The sequence below is a fragment of the Aspergillus pseudonomiae genome (assembly GCF_009193645.1).
Source record: "Aspergillus pseudonomiae strain CBS 119388 unplaced genomic scaffold BDV37scaffold_67, whole genome shotgun sequence".
NCBI classification, from domain to species: Eukaryota; Fungi; Ascomycota; class Eurotiomycetes; order Eurotiales; family Aspergillaceae; genus Aspergillus; species Aspergillus pseudonomiae.
This window is the reverse complement of record NW_022476059.1, coordinates 34391-50881: the sequence shown is the minus strand read 5'-3', so window position 1 is coordinate 50881 and position 16491 is coordinate 34391. Positions and strand designations below refer to the sequence as shown.

At 50.3% G+C, this 16491-nt stretch overlaps 6 protein-coding genes across 6 annotated transcripts; 3 read left to right on the top strand and 3 right to left on the bottom strand.

Annotated features, from left to right (window-relative positions):
• Positions 1–2813: 2813 nt before the first annotated feature.
• BDV37DRAFT_296325 (glutathione-independent formaldehyde dehydrogenase) lies at positions 2814–4034 on the top strand (the record flags this gene model as incomplete). Its single annotated transcript, XM_032090085.1, has 2 exons — positions 2814–3198; positions 3298–4034. The coding sequence occupies 2 exons, from the start codon at positions 2814–2816 to the stop codon at positions 4032–4034; spliced, it is 1122 nt and encodes a 373-aa protein (XP_031938499.1).
• A 108-nt stretch (positions 4035–4142) lies between these two features.
• Positions 4143–4976, bottom strand: BDV37DRAFT_255672 (MARVEL domain-containing protein). The gene is made up of 3 exons (XM_032082747.1): positions 4742–4976; positions 4434–4690; positions 4143–4379 (listed from the first exon to the last, which is right to left on the bottom strand). Exons 1-3 carry the CDS (start codon positions 4865–4867, stop codon positions 4301–4303), a joined length of 462 nt encoding a protein of 153 aa, XP_031938498.1. The 5' UTR covers positions 4868–4976; the 3' UTR covers positions 4143–4300.
• Positions 4977–6933: 1957 nt separating this feature from the next.
• BDV37DRAFT_273823 (uncharacterized protein) lies at positions 6934–10045 on the top strand (the record flags this gene model as incomplete). Its single annotated transcript, XM_032085126.1, has 5 exons — positions 6934–7358; positions 7405–7618; positions 7672–8074; positions 8128–8279; positions 8330–10045. The coding sequence occupies 5 exons, from the start codon at positions 6934–6936 to the stop codon at positions 10043–10045; spliced, it is 2910 nt and encodes a 969-aa protein (XP_031938497.1).
• A 45-nt stretch (positions 10046–10090) lies between these two features.
• On the bottom strand, positions 10091–12229 carry BDV37DRAFT_185847 (putative C6 transcription factor). The gene has a single exon (XM_032079570.1). It carries the CDS (start codon positions 12170–12172, stop codon positions 10136–10138), a length of 2037 nt encoding a protein of 678 aa, XP_031938496.1. The 5' UTR covers positions 12173–12229; the 3' UTR covers positions 10091–10135.
• Positions 12230–12578: 349 nt separating this feature from the next.
• Positions 12579–14109, top strand: BDV37DRAFT_273821 (MFS transporter; the record flags this gene model as incomplete). Its single annotated transcript, XM_032085125.1, has 2 exons — positions 12579–13075; positions 13134–14109. The coding sequence occupies 2 exons, from the start codon at positions 12579–12581 to the stop codon at positions 14107–14109; spliced, it is 1473 nt and encodes a 490-aa protein (XP_031938495.1).
• Positions 14110–14215: 106 nt separating this feature from the next.
• BDV37DRAFT_185778 (general substrate transporter) lies at positions 14216–16077 on the bottom strand. The gene is made up of 2 exons (XM_032079569.1): positions 14764–16077; positions 14216–14686 (listed from the first exon to the last, which is right to left on the bottom strand). Exons 1-2 carry the CDS (start codon positions 15978–15980, stop codon positions 14323–14325), a joined length of 1581 nt encoding a protein of 526 aa, XP_031938494.1. The 5' UTR covers positions 15981–16077; the 3' UTR covers positions 14216–14322.
• Positions 16078–16491: the final 414 nt, after the last annotated feature.

Below are 16491 nucleotides of genomic sequence, written 5' to 3'. Positions count from 1 at the left end.
TCCAGACCGCAAACTACGACATGGGTCCCTGATATCAACAATCTGCTAGGAGTCTTCTCATAAATTTGCAAACTTTGCGTGCCGAGAGAGAGGCCTGCACCATTATTCTCCTCCCTGTCTTGCTTGCCTCCCCATCTCATCTCGTCAGTGTCCTTATCTAGGTAGACCCACCGCAGTGTGGGTGGTGTTTCCCCAGTTATTGCCACAAGCCCATTTAGATTGCCTTTCTCCAGGTCTGGCCGTTCAAAGAAATGCCCATCATACCGTCATGGATGGGGTCACGTGTTTGGTGATAGATAACTTCATGTGCAGAGTCAGCTGGGTGCCCTGTGGTAGTATAAACATGTCTCCGTACCTTTTGATCGGATCAACTTGGACCTAAGAGCAGATGTTGGGTCTTACTGGTACCAGTTGAGACGGCCTACAGTGGCGACCGGTCTTGCATTCCATATTGATATTTTGTTCGAGGTTTGTATGGTACCAGGCATGAAAGTATCCCACCTTCCATCGTCGGCTCTCCACAGGGAAAGACATTCGAGTACCCTACGTTTCTACACCGACTCTGCGGGGATTCCCATACGCTATCGCTTAGCGAGGGGTGGCTGGCTGAAACCAACGTACGGAGATCAGATACGAGATCTTATTTTAAATTTATCCTATACTAGTGGAGGACGGACTAGGGCTCGCAAAAGCTTTGAGAGAAGGAATATCAGCCACGTCATCTGGCAGGAGATCCTAGCATTTAAGGAAATAAGATCCCCAGTCCTACCCATCAAACCACCAAATCCAGTAGACTACTGAGACTACTTTTTGAGAATGTCGGACCACGGCGACGATATTGAAGTCGTAGCATCCAGGGAGAGGAACCAGGTTCGGTTCCAAGTGCGTAATCAAACTGGTTACACCCTCGTTGCGCAAGGTTGTTATGCTCATTTCGGCGATTTTGCGGACCTCCGTCTTCGGTAAGAACAGACACTCCCTTCTTCAGTATAGGTCTAATATAACTTCCATCTACAGGCGGATCCTTACACAACCAGTGATGGGGGCCATCTCATACGCACCAGCCGTGCGTTCGTAGGGACAGCGGGAATGGTGGGCTACAAGATTGAGGGCGAGTAGACTCTATATCTGCGCCTACTCGCTGAAAACCCGGAATTCAGCTCTAAGAGCAGTTACATCACCGCAGCCATCCTGACGGAGAACGAAGGCATCGACAAGAGCCATTATAATTGGCTCTATGCTCAGCCGGCAGAAGAACACAATTCCGCGTCGTGTGAAGGCAAAACCTTGAAGGTATTAAAACTCTGCAGATTGGCACGGCACCTACTAATCTCTTGATATAGGTTTCGAGTCAGATCGGACAAGCCGATGATTGTACTGCCCTCTTTGTGATTACTCTCGAGTGACAAGCGAGCTGGATCAATGGATTCCGTGTATGGAAATGAAGACTGCTATCATTGCTCTCATTGTGCCATGTTTTCTTTCTTCGGAGACATGCGAGGTGTACTAGCGGGAAATCCCATATGCTCCTGCGATCACGGAATACAACTCAGCAGACGCAACACGTTTCTAAAATCACGCGACTAGGGTTTGAAAGAGCATCTCTCGGTCTGCAGATATGGAAGGCAATAACGGGCGGCACTATATTCAGGGTAATTGTTACAATCGGGTTATTTTAGTGGTAGTATTTGGAAAAACACAGGCCGGGAACAGATAGGGTTGCATTTCCACTCCGACTCAGACAGGTTTTACACAAGGATAGAGCGAGAGTGAACTTCGATGACATTGCAAATATATTTGATTCGGGTGGCTTGTTGTTACTCCATTTACGGTTATTAAGTCTCCTTGATTCTCCTTTGCCTTTATCTCCCTCGGAGTCCTGATGGCATGGGCAATCAAGTAGACATAAACCGCCTAGAGTGCCGGGCGAGCCAAAGACGCCTATGTGTCCCTTTGATCCTGGTGTGAAGGCCATTGGAATACGGAGGCCACTCGCAAAACGACGTGCAGGGGCTAGTAGAAGGTTATCTTTCGAACCCGAAAGACTGCGTCACCTGTAAGCAAGCGGTTGAAAACATGGGATAAACATTCTTATCTCCGAGTCCTCGAGCAACCGAAACATTCCACCGGCAATGATCGACATCTCTTTCGCTCCGCCGCTAATGCAGGTTGCTTATTCTCAGCCAAGGAATGCTCTTACTTGGCGATAGTATCTTCGGGCCATTGAAGAAACGCTCATTTTGGGAAGTTGGCCTCCATGATTATAATATTGGTCGAATACCTAGCTTTCGGCCTAATGCTGCAGGTATCGAAATCCCGTCCAGAGATTGTCCTATCTTCGTTCTCCACGGCTTTAGCTATCACACATAACTAATGTTCTATCCTACTTGATGTATGTGATACAGACTGTCATTACGAGTGCTGGTCTAGGCTGCAAGATGCAGGGGGAATGAAAGGTCGCGCTAACAGTATTGGATATGCTATCTGCAGATGTCGAAGGAGTCGCGTATCTACAGGCAGCGCCAAGCCCGACTTTAATGCACCAGGCTTACACAAGTCTCCACAGTGTAATCAAATTGGAGGGAGAGTAAATGTTTAGTGCATACACTGAAGTGGCTGAGGCCGGACAACCGGGGGTGTTGGAGACATTCTAGAACCCACGGAAAAGCGAGCAAGTCCATACCCTTGTCCTGTGGGGCTTCTTCAGGACAATAGCAATAGGATGGCACGCATGTTTGACAGGTATAAATATGGCTCGCATACTGTGTTCTTCTTGTCCATTAACACAGTGTCTGTCTTTTACGCCCCTCACCATGGCGCTCACCAACGTATCTGCTATCAATGCAACGATGCGAGCTGTTGTCTGGCAAGGAGATGCATATAATGTTGCTGTGGTGGACCTGCCAAAGCCTACTATCATAAACCAGACAGATGTCATTGTTCGGATGTCTAGAGCAGCTATTTGCGGATCCGACCTGCATATCTATCGAGGAACAAACCAAGGAATGCCAGCTCCATTTGGGCTGGGACACGAGGGCTTTGGCTATGTATCTGAGGTGGGATCTGGTGTTGACTCACTCAAGATTGGGGATCCAGTGATTGTCCCTTTCACCGTTGATGAAGGGCATCTGCACACCGAGCTCACCACACAGATGTACGGCGGCTACGGGAATGGAGGCAGTCTCGGTGGTACGCAGGGTAAGTACATCTGCCGAGTATGAATCCCTTCTAAGCTAACGGTTAAAATCTAAGCTGAATATTTGCGTGTACCATTCGGAGACAACGGCCTTATCCCAGTTCCAACCCTCGAATACACCGACCCAAGCACCAATGATTCTGTTTCACTGCTGAACGATTATGTTATGCTATCCGATATATTTGGTACCGGTTGGGCATCTCTGGACTTCGCAGGGTTCGACGCAGGTGACACGGTCGCTGTATTTGGGGCTGGGCCTGTTGGACTGATGGCTGCATACTCAGCCATCTTGCGAGGTGCATCTACTGTCTACAGTGTTGACTACGTGCCCGAGCGACTGCAGCTTGCCGAATCTATCGGAGCTATCCCTATCAATTTCCGGAACGCCGACCCAGTGGAACAGATATTAGCACTGGAGCCGAACGGAGTTGCTCGGAGCATCGACGCGGTTGGATATGAGCAGGTGAACAGAAATCTCACCGTACAGTCGGACGTCATCATCCGTAACATGCTGGCTGTCACTGCCACCGGAGGTGGAATGGGCACAGTCGGGGTTTACTCGCACGAATCCAACAATACCTCAACTGCGCCTCGTGCCTCGACCGTCCATACTCATGTCGATTTCCCACTCGCCGAATTCTTCTACGGAGAGTTCACTTGGGGGGCTGGACCATCGAAGCCAATCGAACTTGCGCCTGAGCTTCTGCACCTTGTCACGTCCGGCAAAGCGAGACCGGGGTTTATAGTGAGCGATGTCATCAACATTGAGGACGCTCCGGAGGCATACGCCAGGTTTGAAAGACATAATGCCACCAAGGTCATCATCACTTTTGACTAATCTGCTACCCTGTCCGATCAATGGCGAGAGAGTCGGAATTCTTTATTGCCAACGAATCGCGTGACGATTGTTGTGAGCACTTGCATTATGTACCTGCTGTTTCAATGTGAATCTCGCTTGCTTCTGTTTTGGTAATCTGCCTACACAATACTATTTACCACCACCACAGCTCGAAGGATGCATTAAAATCTGTTGAGATTGAATATTACTATAAGCTCGCCGAGGTAACTTGAACGTAAACATCATAGCACTGCAAATTATCCTGCTCATTCAGTTGCAGGAGTCTTCGTTCGGTGATTCTTTTTGGCCCATAGGCTGTACCCAATAGAGAAGATCGACAGGAGACTAAAGTGTCTATGTCAGTTGAGGTTCAATGACTTTCTTCATCAAGTATCCTACCCGTCAATAACGCTAAGCGCAATCGTTGCGGCCTGCACACCATGGCTATTGCTTCCATCACGCTTCCTATAGCAATGTCCGTGATTGTATTGACATTGGTGATTCCAAGATTGTTGTGATGCCAATGTACCGATGGTCGCAATCCAAAAGATCGCCGTGACACAGTTCGCTCCGACGAGAAGCCAGAGTTTATAAATGCTCTTGGCAATGAAAGATGCGGTAAGAATGTAGATGGCAACTAGGATCGTTGCAATCGCCTGGATCACCTGTTAGATTTATGCAACGAGTATTTGGATAAAGGCACTCACCGTGAAGATAGCAAGCCCGAAGCCTGTCGTGGTGGATGCTATAGTAACGCCATAGATCGAGCACCCTAGGATGATCAACGCGATCACGGATTGCACCACATGGATTCCAAGCTGTATCGGCTCCATCTTTCAAGGAATGACGACTCTTTGCTCTTCTCTGGCAGGCAGTCAACGATAATCGAACCTGGAGCACCAGGGCATTTTATATGCGATGATACTAGCGATGCAACCCTTCAGGGCAACGGCCGTGATCGAGTGCACGGTGTATCCACCACATTGAAATTTTGCCCTCTGGCCATTGGATCGGGGAGAAAATTGACCAATCCTCGGGGGCATAAGGTTATTGTTACTAAAGATTTAGGTAACGGCCGTAGTGGCGCAGTGTCAGCATCAATGCACCAACACATGAAGACCCACTGCTATCCGACTTTTGTTGCGGAGAAGAGTTTTAGGGCTACCCGGGTGGGTCGTCGCTCTTTACGACCTCGAACTCTTGGTGCCTCTAATATCTATATCACAACGGATCTCAAGTATGTCATGACTATATTGCGATGTACTGCACTTCATGTCGCTATTCTCGCGGACACACAACGTGTCATATCGCGTGTGGTCTGGTGTCAACCGTGGCTCGACTTGATATAGCGGGCTGAATGGGCTCATCTTCGGAGTCCCCCGAACGACTAGGCTACCAGATTGAATGGAAGCGAAGCCCCACCGATATCCAAAAGTGGCTGTGATGATGCTATTCTTGCTACCACAATCTCTCGTTGATATTTATAACCCTGCAATCAAATGCTGTGTTTGCTGTCTGCCATCAATGCCTCCAGACCAAAGAACGAAGGCGAAAATATGCACATCAATAAAGATGACCAGGAACGGGAAAAGTCTGCCCTACACGAGGTTAGGTGCCTGATAGAGCTTCCAGACACATATCCCCTTATGCCAATGATGGCAACGAGGTAATGCGATGCAAACAAGCTCTTGCATTGCTTGCCTCCTTACCGTTGAATCCATGTGCCGGCTTTATCATATGTCGGACTATGACCCAGACCTGAAGATCCCTGGAGATATTGCGCTTGATGCTGTCGGGCGAATCCACATCACACCTCCTGAGCCTTGTGGCTGGCCGTGCAAACGAAGTTGTCGATTGGTAGTCACTTGGCTCCATTGATGGAATTCTGCAGGTTGATGTTGCATTAGGCTTTTTACACTTTTTCAGGGCATATTCCAGGGCAAAATATATGTAGCAGGGAAACAGCCATCAGGACATTTCTAATCTCTGCAACGCCATTCTTTGGTTTGTGTAAAGAATACATGGAAGACAATTGAAATAGATAGGACACTAGATAATTGATGACCATATAGACCTGCGGTTCTCTGGATGTAACCAAGTACTAGTAAAGCCCGAAGCAGAAGCTCTGCAGGACCACGTCGCGCAAGGACTTTTCTGGAGGAGGTGAACAACGCTTGGAGTTGGTGTTGATTTGGCAAGTAGGACTGGTGTTGTTAACATGTACCATACGGCGGTGAGACATTCCAAGAGGTAGTAAATTAAATCTTCAAGAACTTGAAAGATATTGATTTGGATGGTCGATCGGGAATGTCCGTTGTATGTAGAAGAAGGGAAAGTGGCCGTGGACCTTAGCCGACCAAGGCAGTGGCAATAGCCAAGCTGACCGAGATCATGCGGATGCGACCGTCGGCTGATTGTAATGCCGAGCCTCAGACTAATTCCACGGTTCACAGCCAAGGCATACGCACGAGGTTGCAGGCAACTTTCGCCAACCGTATGTATGTACCTAAAATTAGTCAATGACAACGAAGGCCATTCAGGATTCCTCTTATCCTGCACCGCAGCTGCTCGATGATCACTCAGGCCGTTCGATACACGCCCAGCTTCCAATGTCAACAGAACATACAAGGACTAGGGGAGATGTCTATCAAGAAGTGTGTTCGGACTAGATTGACCCGAGGGGATCATCAGTAGCTGTTTCAATCTCTAATTGGAAGCCTCACCATGCTGGGGGGATCCTGCATGGTCATCCTGCATTGCTCCATAAGCCTGTGGTTCCCCCGGCACATTTATCAAGACCAGCCCTCCCACTCACTCGACGGCACTGATGCTGGAAGTATATACCCTAAGCGCCAGTAGGATAAAAACACCCGCCCGTCTCCACCCACAGAGAGAAAAAATGTACGAACCTGCGTTTGCAAGTCATGCTCCCTCCGCGGGATGCATCGATATTAGCAATGCGTCCATCGTGGTTGACCCGGAAGACTTCGCGGGTATTCACATCGCCGCCGAAGCCCTGGCGGAAGACTTTGCGCGGGTTACAGGCCAAGGTGCTTCTCCGATCGTTTCGAATCTGAGCCAAGACTCCGCTGTAGAGGTCGCTATTGTGGTGGGCAGTCTCGCTCGGTCGCCCACCATCCAGAACTTGATTCAAGAAGGCAAGCTTGACGTAGCCGCGATTGACGGGCAATGGGAATGTTACATGACAACAATCCTTCACGACGCTATTCAGGGAGCGACCAAGGCCCTTGTCATTGCTGGGAGCGACAAAAGAGGTGTGATCTACGGCTTGTATACGCTATCCGAGCAGATCGGAGTTTCTCCGTAAGTTGACGTGCTTCCCTCGTGAAGACGAAACTAATCCTGCGAGATGGTATTGGTGGGCCGATGTACCCCCGAAGCAAAGCAGGGAGATTTACGCCTTAAATGTGGGCACCAAACATGGGCCGCCGAGTGTGAAGTATAGGGGAATCTTCCTCAACGATGAAGCTCCATCCTTGTCTGGCTGGGTGCACGAGAAATTCGGACCCAAGTTCAATGTCGAGTTTTACAAGAGAGTCTTTGAACTCCTCCTTCGGCTGAAGGTATGAAGCGACGATCATGTCCGAGCATATTCCTGCTTTCTGACCGTGTCTAGGCGAACTTCCTGTGGCCTGCGATGTGGTTCGGCTTTCCTCATCCAGGAAGCAGCTTTTTCATAGACGATCCCCTAAATCAAGAGACGGCTGATACATATGGTATTGTGGTATCCACCTCGCACCATGAGCCAATGCAGAGGGCGATGAATGAATGGTTCGACCGTCCCTATTATGAACCGGAAAAAAGCTGGTCATGGATCAAAAACAAACCGACGATCACCAAGTATTTCCAGGAAGGTGCTGAGCGAGCCAGGAAGTATGAGAGCTATCTCACCATGGGCATGCGAGGCCATGGTGATAAAGCAATGGATGCTGAGGACCCACCCGCTGTGCTCAAGGACGTTCTTTCCACCCAACGATCTATTATCAAGAATACCTACGGAGAGGAAGATGGCGTGCATCGTAAGTCTCAGCGTCCTTGCACAGACCGACATATTATCCTGACCTTTGCGTAGAGTTAATGGCACTGTACAAGGAAGTCCAAGAGTACTACGACAACGGGCTTCCCATCCCAGAGGACATTACACTCCTGTTTGCTGATGACAACTTTGGCACTGTCCGCAGGTTACCATCCGGTGCGGAATCGACAAGGCGTGGGGGAGCAGGTGTAGGTTCTGTAGTTCCGCAGCTTGACACGAGTCTCACTAATACATATAGATCTATTACCATCTGGAATACGTCGGAGTTCCGAGAAGCTACAAGTGGCTCAATAGCAACTCGTGTGGGAAGATTTGGCAGCAGCTGGAACAAACGTACAATCGAGGAGCCAAGGATATCTGGATCTTTAACGTGGGAGATCTGAAGCCGATGGAGGTTCCTTTAACCTTCGTTCTCACCCTTGCCTGGGATGTGACAAGCTTCGGAATGCATCAACTGCAGGACTTTTTCTATACCTTTGCGAAAGGCAATTTTCATCTGGGGTCGGCCGTGGCGCAACAGTGCTCGGAATTGCTGTTAAAGTATGACCGGTTAGTCGCCCTTCGGAAGCATGAGCATATCGAACCAGATACCTTCTCTCTCATCAATTATGAGGAAGCTGGGAATATTCTGCATCGTTGGCAAGAGCTCTTGGGCCAAGCGGAAGAAGTCGAGAGATCGATTCCCGCGCCCATGATGCCGGCGTACTTTCAGCTCATCCTCCATCCGATTAAGGCCAGTTATATTTATGTCGCACTCAGGGTTGCGCAAGCGAAGAATCAACTTTACGCCATCCAACGACGCAACACAGCGAATTCGTGGGCCTATGAGGCACTCCGCCTCTTTGACGAGGATTTTAATCTTAGCGAGGAATATCATTCTCTTCTCAACGGGAAATGGAATCATATTATGCGCCAGCCGCACTATGGCTATACACGATCATGGCACGCTCCGTCCCGCGACATGATAAACGGCCTCTCGTTCGTACAAAACCGACAAGACTCGAACCCCATCGTTGGCTGGATTGGAATCGCTGTCGATGGGCACCCCGGTGTTCGACCGGGACTCACGAATGAAGAATCCGATCGTACTCATCCTAGCCGTCGCGATCATATCGCTGGAGTGACGCTGCCACCTATGGAGCCTTATGGTCCCAAGTCTCGCTACTTCGAGATTTATTGTCGAAGCAGCAAATCCGTATCCTGGACTCTCACATCACCACACCACTGGCTTACGCTCTCGCCATCCTCGGGAACTATCCAGCCAAAAGGCGGAGACGAACTTGTGACAGTATCCGTAGACTGGGAACAAGTACCGACTCATTTTGACGACACGTTGCTTGTCGACTTACGTTCTTCGCTCGGCGATTTCGAGCAGATTCACATCCCAGTAAAAAGCCGATCGCTCGCTGCGGATGTCACTGGATTTGTCGAAGCAGATGAGCATGTCTCCATATATGCCACGTCGTTCATAAATTCGCTCTTATCGTCATATCGTATCCTTCCGTTCATAGGTCGCACGCCGACCGGTGGCGTTGCTCTGGCTGTCGGCACTCCAGCATCGCATTCAGAATATCTCCAATACCCGTTTATCACATTCACACCAACGGCCACTGCGACACTGATCCTCGAGTTCACACTTACTTTGGACACTGATACCACCTCCCCCATCACATACAACGTTCAGCTTGACGATGGTGTCCTAGCTTCGTACCGGCTGGTGGCCCGGGTAGAAAAGCCTGGCAAACTCCCTGATGGGTGGCACGACTCCGTCATGGACAACATCTGGACTCGCGGTCATTCGATAGACCTTGGCGTCCCTGGCCTGCACACACTCCGTATCCGGCTTCATAATGAAAATTGCGTCTTGGAGAAAATTGTGGTGGATCTCGGTGGTGTACGCGAGAGTTACCTTGGTCCCCCACAAAGCTTCTTTCATCCGAGCAAACAGAGGTAGCTTAACGCACGGCTTCGGTGAGGGAGCATTAGCCTGAGCACCTACAACAACCTATTTGTACTCCATTGTGCTCAACTGGAATCCAACTAACTATACTGGATCCCACAACATCCAATCGGCGGCCCCATAGTTAAAACTACCGTCGAAGTACAAGTCAGTCCCCCCAGGGCTTTGAAGAAGGGTATCAAGAAAATACGCATCTTCCGCGGTCTCATCATGCTGTATCATATTGTCTGGTGTTTTTGCACATCCATAGTCCCCAGTCTCGTATCGAGATCGCAACGTGCTGATGAACGCCGGCTCAGCCATGGAGTTGCTTGGTGGATTCACCATCCACGCCTTGTGAGTCATCTTGCGAACTACAGCATGGAGTGCCCACTTGCTCTTAAATATCTCCGGGTGGTTTGAGTAGACAAGGATAATCTTCTCCCATTTTCGGTCTAGCTCTGTGTTCGCAAAGAAGCCGTCCGTAGCTAGGCAATTCAAAAGGCATATCAAAGCGTCCCAGACAAAGAATGTCTTGATGTGCCACTGAAACCTTCGTAGATCTGAATTAGCATATAAAGCGCAGTCGGTGTCAAGGATCTTCTCCGCGAGGACGCAGAGCCCCCATCGTTGCACGCCCTTAACACTTTGACTCATTAGGGAAGACATCCGACTGCGCAGGCGTACCATGTTCGCGGCAGATCTGACGATGCCAAGTGTCAGGATATGTACTGGATTTATGATATCGCAGTGCCTCAGATACTTCATCTCTATGTCACTTTCGAGGTTGTCTATTAGCCTCTCGATCTCTGTGTTATCTCGCACTTGGCCCTTGGGACTGATCGAGTTCATCTTTACTGCTGTGCGGGCATAGAATTCAGAGAGCTCTGCTTTCGTGAGACAGAATAGCATCTCAGAGGCACCGGTCTGTGTATTTGGCGGCTGCTTCATCCCGGGATGTATCTGTTCATCATTCACGTTGAGTGGCCGCTTCGTATCCCAGTCACTCGGTGTGATGGAAATACCAGTGCCTGACACTTGGCCAGCGTAGCCATCAAGGGGGATGAGCTGCCAGAAAAGGCGTCTTCGCATTTCCATGTCAAATGGAGATAGATCTAGGCTCCCCCCGTCACGGTGCAGTCCCATACGCTGCGCGATACGGACCGCAACACCAGTCCAGATCCAGAACGTATGTGGATCGGTCTGAGTCCGCGTTGCGATTAGGAAAAGTACGTAGGCCTGTAATACTTGCAAATCGGTTGTTTTCAGCCAAGACGCATTGATTAACCCTTGCCGTGTGGCATACTGATACTTTGACATCAAGGCAGCCCTTGGTTTCCCAAATTCACGGATACAGTCCTCATCGGCGAGTGAATATACTGCGAAATTGTAGACAGCAAATACAAGACACTCTTGAGCTTGCGTGGCTCCAGTCGATTGTTGTGATACTATTTCAATCAATTCTGTGGTTGTGGGTATGTGCAGGACCTTGCAGAGAGGATCGACATTTTGGACATAGATTTTCCAAAGCTTCATGGCGTCTGGATAGGGAGGATGATAGCCTGCGAGGCTGTTTGATACCCCTAGCAGGGACCCAGAAAGCGGATCATCTATCGGCAAGTCCATGGCCACGGGAGCAGCCTGGTCGTCCACCCCATTGTCGGACAACTCTTGCATACTTACTTCTGCCACATCAAGCCACACTCGGCTGTCGATGTACCGTAATTTTCCATCCTCGGAAACTAATCGTCCAGTCCTTTCTGCATCGCTTTGAGCTGTGCGGGGACGGCCTTCCTCATGGACGCTCCCCGGAGTTCCTCGGTAAGAGGGCGATCGTGTCTCAGTTGTCGAGAGAAGACCATTCTGTTGTAGAATGCGCTCGTATCTTGCTAAGCGCTGTTGCACATCCTCACTTTCCCTCCGTTTCCGCTTCCGTGGTGGTTTTGGTGCCTTATAAGCGCACTCAAGCTTGGCTTTTTGACAACTCGAGCAGGATGGCATGGCCCTGTCGCATTTAATTTTCCTGCGTACGCAATGCTGACAGTTGTAAGACATCGTAGTGGAGTGCGTCAAAATACCCTCATTGCTATCGGACGCGGGCTTCCTTGTCGCAGGCGCGATTGCCACAGGGCGTGTACTCATAGCGATTCTTGGTGGGTCTGTTGCTGTACTCAACCAGCCGCGATGCCCTGTCTTGTGGTCTGAAGGAGCAAATAATCTCGTATACGGAGTACTGTCAAGCGAATTGTCTCGCCACGTCAGCACGAAGAAGGTGTTAAGAGTAGACGGAATCAGTATTCAACTGGCTCGGACTACGGGCCGGAGTGTCGACCCTCCGCTTCGGCCCCGACACTAATCCAAGCCTCCCATTGGCTGGCGTTCCTTGACCTTCCGTGAAGCCCTATCTAGTACTTCTAGTAGGCGTTACCCAGGTCGTAGTAATAGGACCCTCTCCAGAGAGTATAAATCGGTCATCGTTCGTTCCAGATTAAGCAGAGAATTGACAAGTGAATTGCAAACTCGATATCTAAGCACCACATAGGGCAAGATGACCACCCAATACTCGAACCCACAAGACCTAGAAGCCTCCAGGTCCAAGTCGAACAACCCAACCAAGCAATTTGATCCAGACATTGTTACATGGGATGGGGCCCACGATGTGGAAAATCCAAAGAACTGGCCACAAAAGGATAAATGGCGAAATACTGTTGCCGTCTCCATCTTCACTTTTATCTCCCCCGTTTCCTCCTCCATGGTTGCTCCCGCATTGGCGCAGTTGGGTGCCGACCTTAACATGCAGAGCGATATCGAAGTCGAGTTAGCTTTGTCGATCTTCATCCTGGCCTATGCGATCGGCCCACTGTTCTGTGGCCCGGCTTCTGAGGTCTACGGCCGCGTGCGTCTCCTACAAATTAGCAACCTGTGGTACTTGGCATGGAATCTCGGCTGTGGCTTTGCGCAAACCCCGGCGCAATTTTTTGTATTTCGCTTTCTTGCCGGCATTGGTGGGAGTGCTCCAGTTGCACTTGGAGGCGCGGCTATTGGGTGAGTTGGAGAGGAGATGTACCCTTATCCCGATATCAACTAACCAGCCGGTCGGTAGGGATATCTGGACCCCAGAGGAGCGAGGAAAGGCAATGGGAATCTATACACTCGCCCCGATCCTTGGCCCGGTGGTCGGTCCCATTGCCGGAGGATTCGTTGCGGAGTATACGACCTGGCGTTGGGTGTTCTGGTCATCTAGCGCTGTCGCGGTTGCCATCCAGTTGGTTGGTTTGATCTGGCTACATGAGTCGCATCCTGCTACTCTTCTGAACCGGAAGAGAAATCGCCTTGTCCAACAATCAGGGAACCACAAGCTACATACTGGAATAGACGCCACCAATCTGTCCAGCACACTCGGTAGGGCCCTGGTGCGACCGGTCCGCCTGTTCACGACTCAGCCGATTGTGATGGTAGTCGCGCTGTACATGGGCTACCTCTTCGGGACGACATACCTCTTGCTGGCCACATTCCCGACGGTATGGGGTAGTCAGTACGGTGAAAGTCCAGGCATTGCTGGCCTCAATTATCTTTCCATCGCTGTTGGGTCATCCATCGGCCTCTTTCTCAACATCATGCTCATCGATCGCATCTACCACAGACTCAAAGCACAGAATTCCGGTCGTGGAGTACCCGAGTTTCGCATGCCGACCATGTTCATCGGCTCCGGGATGATCACCATCGGCCTCTTTTGGTACGGCTGGAGTGTACAGAGCCACATGCACTGGATGATGCCTAATATTGGCGTCGCCATCTTCTCCGCCGGTACGATGGGATGCTTGCAAGGAATGCAAACTTATGTCGTTGATAGCTACACAACTTACGCGGCCAGTGCCATGGCTGCATGTGCGCTCCTCAGGAGCTTGGCTGGGTTTGGGTTTCCACTCTTTGCTCCGTATATGTACAGAGATCTAGGCTACGGATGGGGCACCAGTGTCCTGGCCTTTATCAGCATTGCGATCGGGCTTCCAGCTCCTTGGTTGTTTTGGCTTTTTGGTGCCAGGTTGCGGGCGACGTCCAGATATGCCTCTGGCTGAGGAGCTAGTTGAACATCATTTCAAGCGTGTGTAATTTGCGTAACGCGTACACCGTATACCTAGTGGGCCGCTGGGCGCTGGGAGGAGAGAATAGTTCTTAAAAATGGATGTATTTCTTGAGTGTAACTGGTGCGCTATGGCATGAGCTCAAAATAATATGCTGAGCTCAGTGCAGATATACAGTGCAGGAGGTCGCCATCTCTTGCTGGTTCTTCATATAGATTCTTGGTGGGTGGCTGAGGAGAGCGACTTCACATCATCGAATACATCCGCATACTTCACTGCACACTCGGCATCGCTCTCCCCTTGAGAAGTGGGACCATCGAAAATCACAGCAATCTGTTCAAGCGTGTAGCCTTTAGTTTCCGGATAGAAAAAGTATGCTGTCACCCCGAAGATTAGCAGTACTACGATGAACACGATGTAGTACTTCCATTCAATAGCGTCCAGGGCAATGGGGTTCACAAATGTATTGAAGAAGATTGCACAGATAGAGGCTACCCAGGCCACAGTGAGGCCACGAGATCGGAGGCGGAAAGGCCATATTTCGCACGGATAGGCGGTTAACAAAGGGGTTCTATGAGAAATTGCAATGGTTAGCATGAATTTAGCCCGCGAGGCATGCGGTAGCAGCTTGGAGGGTGGAAAACTTACAGACAAAGTCCATAGCCTGCAAAGAAGATAAAGAGAAACGGGATAACAGCCGCTCCGGTGGCTACATGGTGAGTAGCTGAGAAGGATCCCGACAGTGCCGTGACCAGGACGTAGCTCACGAACATAACCACGGCGGATGCCAGGAACAGAGGACGACGACCAAATCGGTCAATGAGGAATGCGCCAAGGACAGCGAATATCAAATTCCACATCTGCATACAGGCGGAGATAAGCGTCTGATCCTTCACATTGGTCACTCCCACCGTGTCCAGAATGAGTGCCAAATAATAAGAGACCACGCCATTACCCGCCCATTGCGCGAAGATGCCCAAGCTGATAGAGATGAATAGCCGACGTCTGTTGCCAGGTGTTTTGAGCATCTCTATGTAGCTAGCACTGCTCTGTGTCTCCTGCTCAGCTGCAATGGTAGCGCTAATGGTCGAGATCTCATAGTTTACCAGCGGTGAGTTTGTGTCTCCCCCCGCATGGTGACGTGCAAGGATTGTGCGCGCCTCCTGATGACGGCCAACCGAAACCAACCAACGAGGGCTTTCTGGAGCCAGTAGAAACCCCGGCAACGCAATGAGTGGTACAAGGGCTTGAAGAAGCGATGGTAGTCGCCAGGACCATGAGGATGGGTAGGTCCGTGATGCGAAGATCACCCACCCTGACACGGTTCCCCCTACGTACCATCCAGACATGAAGAGCGAGATTAACACGCCACGGTGACTAGGGTATGCGATCTCGTTGATAAGTAGCGGTACTGAGTTGCCAAATAATCCGGACGCCACGCCAACAAACAGTCGCGCCAGCAAGAATGAAGTCTCATTTGGAGCTGCTGTCTGAAGTGCACAACCAAGAGCTAAGAAAAGATAGCCGACATAGACCCCTGGCTTGCGTCCATACTGATTTGCCAACCACGCCGCAGCTGGGTAGCCAACACCACCCCCCAGCCAGTATATGGCATTCAGCCATCCAAGACGTACACCAGTAGGATAGTCCAGAAAACTATTCCACTGGTCAAGGGCTTGAAGCCCGTTCATCAGAGATCCATCGTAGCCGTTCGCAGAGGAGAACATAACCAAAGAGAGTATAATCAAGTTCAGGCGAAGAAGATGACTTTCTTTGTACCAGGCTGGCCTGTCTGCGGGAAGGACAGCTGCGAGCTCTTCCTCCCCGGCGGGCTTGTTTGTATTGTCGGCTTTAGTAGTCCCCATGGTATCCCCCAATCTAAGCGTAAATGTGTATGAAAAGATCACAGGAATCAAAGAGACCAAGAAAGACGAGGGGAGGACGTGAATTATATCTCCGAACCCGAGCTGGGGTGGGAGTGCGACTGGGAGTTCGAAATTCCTGATGGGTAAAGTTTTGAGGCATTAGCCCGCCATAGAATTGGCAACTAACCCTTGTTATGCCGGACGGCAGGCAAGGAGAATTTTGGGCGGGGACCAATTATTGTACGCCAGAAAACGCCATACACGTTTTCTGGTTGCATGGGACTGGTCATATCCAACACCAAGAGGCGAACCTGTGGAGAAAACTTGGGGAAATCCGGGAGACACCAGTGGATCTCGCTCCATGCGGCGAGAGAGAAGAGAAACGGAGAAACGGAGAAAAGGGGAAAGAGGATATCGGGAAGAAGGTCGCCATCCCGGGCAATGAGAGTCAAGGGGCCCGGTCCGGTGTGGAGCAAAGTCTCCATCTCTTCTCACGCCGACGGAGAAATAC